This window comes from Pteropus alecto, unplaced genomic scaffold (assembly GCF_000325575.1).
Source record: "Pteropus alecto unplaced genomic scaffold, ASM32557v1 scaffold365, whole genome shotgun sequence".
Taxonomy (NCBI): domain Eukaryota; kingdom Metazoa; phylum Chordata; class Mammalia; order Chiroptera; family Pteropodidae; genus Pteropus; species Pteropus alecto.
The window spans coordinates 1,117,724-1,122,030 of NW_006436299.1; the positions used below are offsets into that span (position 1 = coordinate 1,117,724).

General features: G+C 41.6%; 1 protein-coding gene across 1 annotated transcript in view; it reads left to right on the forward strand.

The window, feature by feature from the left end:
* Window positions 1–3,120, forward strand: part of BMP15 (bone morphogenetic protein 15) — a 4,879-nt gene extending 1,759 nt beyond the window's left edge. The window contains exon 2 of the mRNA XM_006913404.1: window positions 2,264–3,120. Coding sequence (XP_006913466.1) covers window positions 2,264–3,120 — 857 coding nt within the window. The remainder of the gene's footprint in view (window positions 1–2,263) is intronic.
* Window positions 3,121–4,307: the final 1,187 nt, after the last annotated feature.

Sequence of the window (4,307 nt, forward strand, 5' to 3'; positions counted from 1 at the left end):
CCTCACTGAGGAGGTGGTATTTAAGTTGGACCTTGCAGAAGGAATAAGGAGACTATGGATAGAGATTAAGGGAAGAGAAAATATCTTGGTGTAGGTAGCGATTCCCTCAAATACTTATTCAGCACATACTGAGTGTTAAGCACTGTTCTAGGTGCGGGCATACAGGTGTGATCAAGATAGGCATGGTTCTCAAGACAAATGAGTAAACATGGATAATTGCAAATTATGGTAAGTGCTATCAAGAAATGAAATAGGTTGTTTTGATTTAAAAATAGCAAAGAAATCCTTTTATATAGGATTGCCAGGGAAGGCACCTTTGAGAGGTGACATTTGAGCTGAGGTTTATAAAATAAGCTAGGTATAAGAGTAGAGGTCTGATTTAGGCAGAGAAAACAGCCTATGCAAAGGCTTAGGGGTGGAAACAAGCATGAAGATTAGAAGGAAGATGAGTATGACTGGAGCCTAGTGAGCATTGTGGAGAGTGGCAGGATATGAGGCTGGTGAGAGGCAGGGACTTGTAGGGCATTCTAAGGGATCTGGATTTCATCCCTAAGTGCAGCAGAAAGCTGTACAAATCAAATTTATACAAATGATGTGATGCTAGAAAAGAGGATGCCTACAATTAGGCAGTATCCTGGTCTAACATACCAGCATTTAGATGGGACATACCAGAATTTAGGGACTCTGGAAAGGATCCAGAAATAGATGACAAGAGAGCAGAGCCTGATCTTTCCATCAGGAGATGACCCAGCTGAATCGAGCTTGCCTAGAGAACTATGCCAGATTCACTCACACAGGATGTGTGAATCAGCCATTTCCTGAAGAGTTCTGAGCAGATCCTTCTGACTCTGATCCTTAGCAACCCCACCCTGTTTCAGGAAATATGTGATGTCAAAGTCTGAAAGGAAAGAGCAATTCCTTACCAGACAGCCTGCTAGAGGTTGAGTTGGATTCTTTTTCAGGCAAAGTGGGATAGGCGTATGGATGGATGTCTTGGTAAGATTATTGTAGGATGGTAATATGGGGTAACTCAAGAAAGCAAATATAAGCCTGGTTTGGGCCTTGTGTGAATGATGTCCAGTGCCTCAAGCTTGAGCATTCATTGGAACACGAACTTAAAAAAAAAAATTCCTGATACATGAAGACATTAAATAACTTCTATGTTGAAGGTCCTATGACTATTAAAGAATTCCAGGCTTGTGGATTCAGTGAAGGAAAGTTAGGTGAATAATATGTAAGTTAACAACAAATGTTTAGAGATAAGATTTTTGAAGATGAAAAAAGGCTTTTTCCTGCAATGCCTGGTTTTTGTAATGTTGCTCTTGACCTTTGCCAAGAGGGAGTAGAAGTTCAGAGCACTGAAGCACCCCCCCACCTCCAACCCTTTGGCCACTGGGTGTCAGTATTACAGTTTGGATTAAAACTCTTAATCACTAATAGATATGCAAGAAAAATATTTATGTAACCAAGGCCTTGCTGAAATGGTATTTAGAGGAATAGTGGTACAATGAATGGGGTAAATGAAACATTTCCAGTAATAAATAGAAAAAGGAGAAACTGAGGGTTAAGACCCAAGAAGGAATAGCTGCTCAAGAAGCAATTCTTAAAGTAGAAGGCAGAAATGACAAAATAACTGTCCCCGCCAGGGATGGATAGACAAAAAATTATGTTGTGACATCTTGGCTGTGGATTTAAATTGATGGCAGGCCATAACCCGCAATATTGAACTGTTACCCCAAAGCTGCATTTTATAGTGATATGACATGAGAACTCATTTTTAATTCATATATGTCTCAACAATTCTCTTAATTGGTCACTTTTAATAGTCAACTAAAAATATGATTGATCCTTTCCCATACATACAACATACACACAAAATAGTTCTATATTTGAGGTTTTTTCCTCAGCCTAGTGCTGTGAGTGATCTAGAAATGAGACATAATTTGTCTTAAGGGAAACAGACTGGCTCAAATCTTGATTCTACTACACACTGGCTGTGTGTCCTCTGGCATAGCTTCTCTGAGCCTCAATTTCCTTATCTGCAAAATTGGGATAATAACTAGCTCATAAGACTTGCAAATTAAAGAGCTAATGCAGGCAAAACATATATTAGTAAGTTCTCAATAAACAATAGCTATTATCATGATTTTGAGTTTTCCAGCTGCTTACAGCTGTCAGTGTGTACTGAGAAAGTTTGTGAGGGAGATTCAGGCTCGGAGATAAGTAGCTAACTCTCTGCTCTTGTTCCCTCTTATTTATGCAGGCCCCTGGCATATACAGACACTGGAATTTCCTCTGAGACTAAACCAGGTAGCATACCAACTAGTCAGAGCCACTGTGGTTTACCGCCATCAATTCCACCTAGCCGGCTTCCACCTCTCCTGCCATGTGGAGCCCTGGGTCCAGAAAAGCCCAACCAAACACTTTCCATCCTCAGAAAGAGGTTTTCCAAAACCTTCCTTACTATCCAGTGCTTGGACAGAGATGGATATCACACAACATGTTCGGCAAAGGCCCTGGAATCACAAGGGGCTCAGGGTTCTACAACTCCGCTTCATGTGTCAACGGCAAAATGGTAGTGAAGGTCTTGAGCTCCTGTGGCATGGCACCTCATCCTTGGATACTGCCTTCTTGTTACTTTACTTCAATGACACTTATAAAAGTGTTCAGAAGGCCAAACTTCCCAAAGGCCTTGAAGAGTTTATGGAAAAGGACTCTTCTCTTCTCTTGCAGAGGGCCCGGAGAGCAGGCAATATCACATCTAAGATTCCTGGCCCCTCCCAGGAGCATGACGGGCCAAAAAGTAACCAGTGTTCCCTCCACCATTTCCAAGTCAGTTTCCACCAACTGGGCTTAGATCACTGGATCATTGCTCCCAATCTCTATACCCCAAACTACTGTAAGGGTGCCTGCCCTCGGGTACTACACTATGGTCTCAATTCTCCCAATCACGCCATCATCCAGAACCTTGTCAATGAGCTGGTGGACCAGAGTGTCCCTCAGCCCTCCTGTGTCCCTTATAAGTATGTTCCCATTAGCATTCTTCTGGTTGAGGCAAATGGGAGTATCTTGTACAAGGAGTACGAGGATATGATTGCCCAGTCCTGCACATGTAGGTGATAGCACAGGTACAGGTAGCTCAGGTTTCCTAAGAAATTGAAGTAGGGTTTAAAATAAATATCAATGTTAAAGCTGCAGGTGATCCTCTACCTAACCTATGAGTTCTATTCCTTGCCTTAAGTGGTGTTGTTTAAGTCTCTTCACCCCTTTAGGAGTTCTTTGCTTTATGAAAACAGCTCTGATACCAAATAGTACATTTTGACCACTAGTCAAAGCCCTTAATGTTTGAGTAAGATGTTCCTTTGGAGATGCTCTCACTATTTTCCTGTCTTTTTATTGTGATTTTGTCAAAGTCACCAGTCCATGGTGGTAGAACTTTAGGAATTGTCCCATTAAGACCTGGGAAAGGTAGAATCTTCCTACTGTCCATCTTCTGAGGCTCTCTAGATTTGGGGTGAAGAAAACAACTTGAGATTTTATATTCTTTGCCTCCTATATCCTGGAAACTAGTGCCTAATCAGAAAGACTGCCTGCTTCTGTGCTTGGATTGCCCTCTAAATCTAAAAATAACTTTTCTCAGATTAGAAAACTTTTAGACAATAATCTCCATAAATTTTTTTTGAAGGAGGCAGAAGAAAGGGACACTTTTTTCTAAACTATCAGGAGTTTTCTTCTCAACCTCTGACCCTGAGAAATATATCTAGGATTCCTTCCTACCCTAGGGTGGGGAGAACAGACTTTAATAAGACCAATAGGGAAACTTGACTATGGGGTTGTCTGAGATGAAATCACTTCAAAACTACCCACATCTATGGTAAAGAGAAAGAGAGGAACAGCTGTCATTGCTAATTAGGATTATGTATAGGGGAGTCATTTTAATCTTTCTATGGAACAATAGGTTTTGCAGGGTATTTCTAATTTTATATAACACTTAAACCCCTGTTCGTTATTCCACAAAGAAAGCTCCCTGGTGGCTCAAGCTAGGAGTTGGCCTGGATTTGGGCAGAAAAAGTAGGCTGCAGTCAGAAAGCTTGAGGAGCTGTGGGGGAAGGGCGAAGTGTGTGGAGGCCTGGGACTGACTTCATTCTGGGATTGCTGTTTGTGCACACTAAATTTGGCTCTGAGCATGGGTCTCTGGGGGGAGATGAGCTTGCTGTCTTGGATGGCATGGAGTTCTACCTTGGACTACATGATCCTTGTAATGTGACTCTTTTCTACTCCTATGCTGTATTGAAGCAATGGGAACT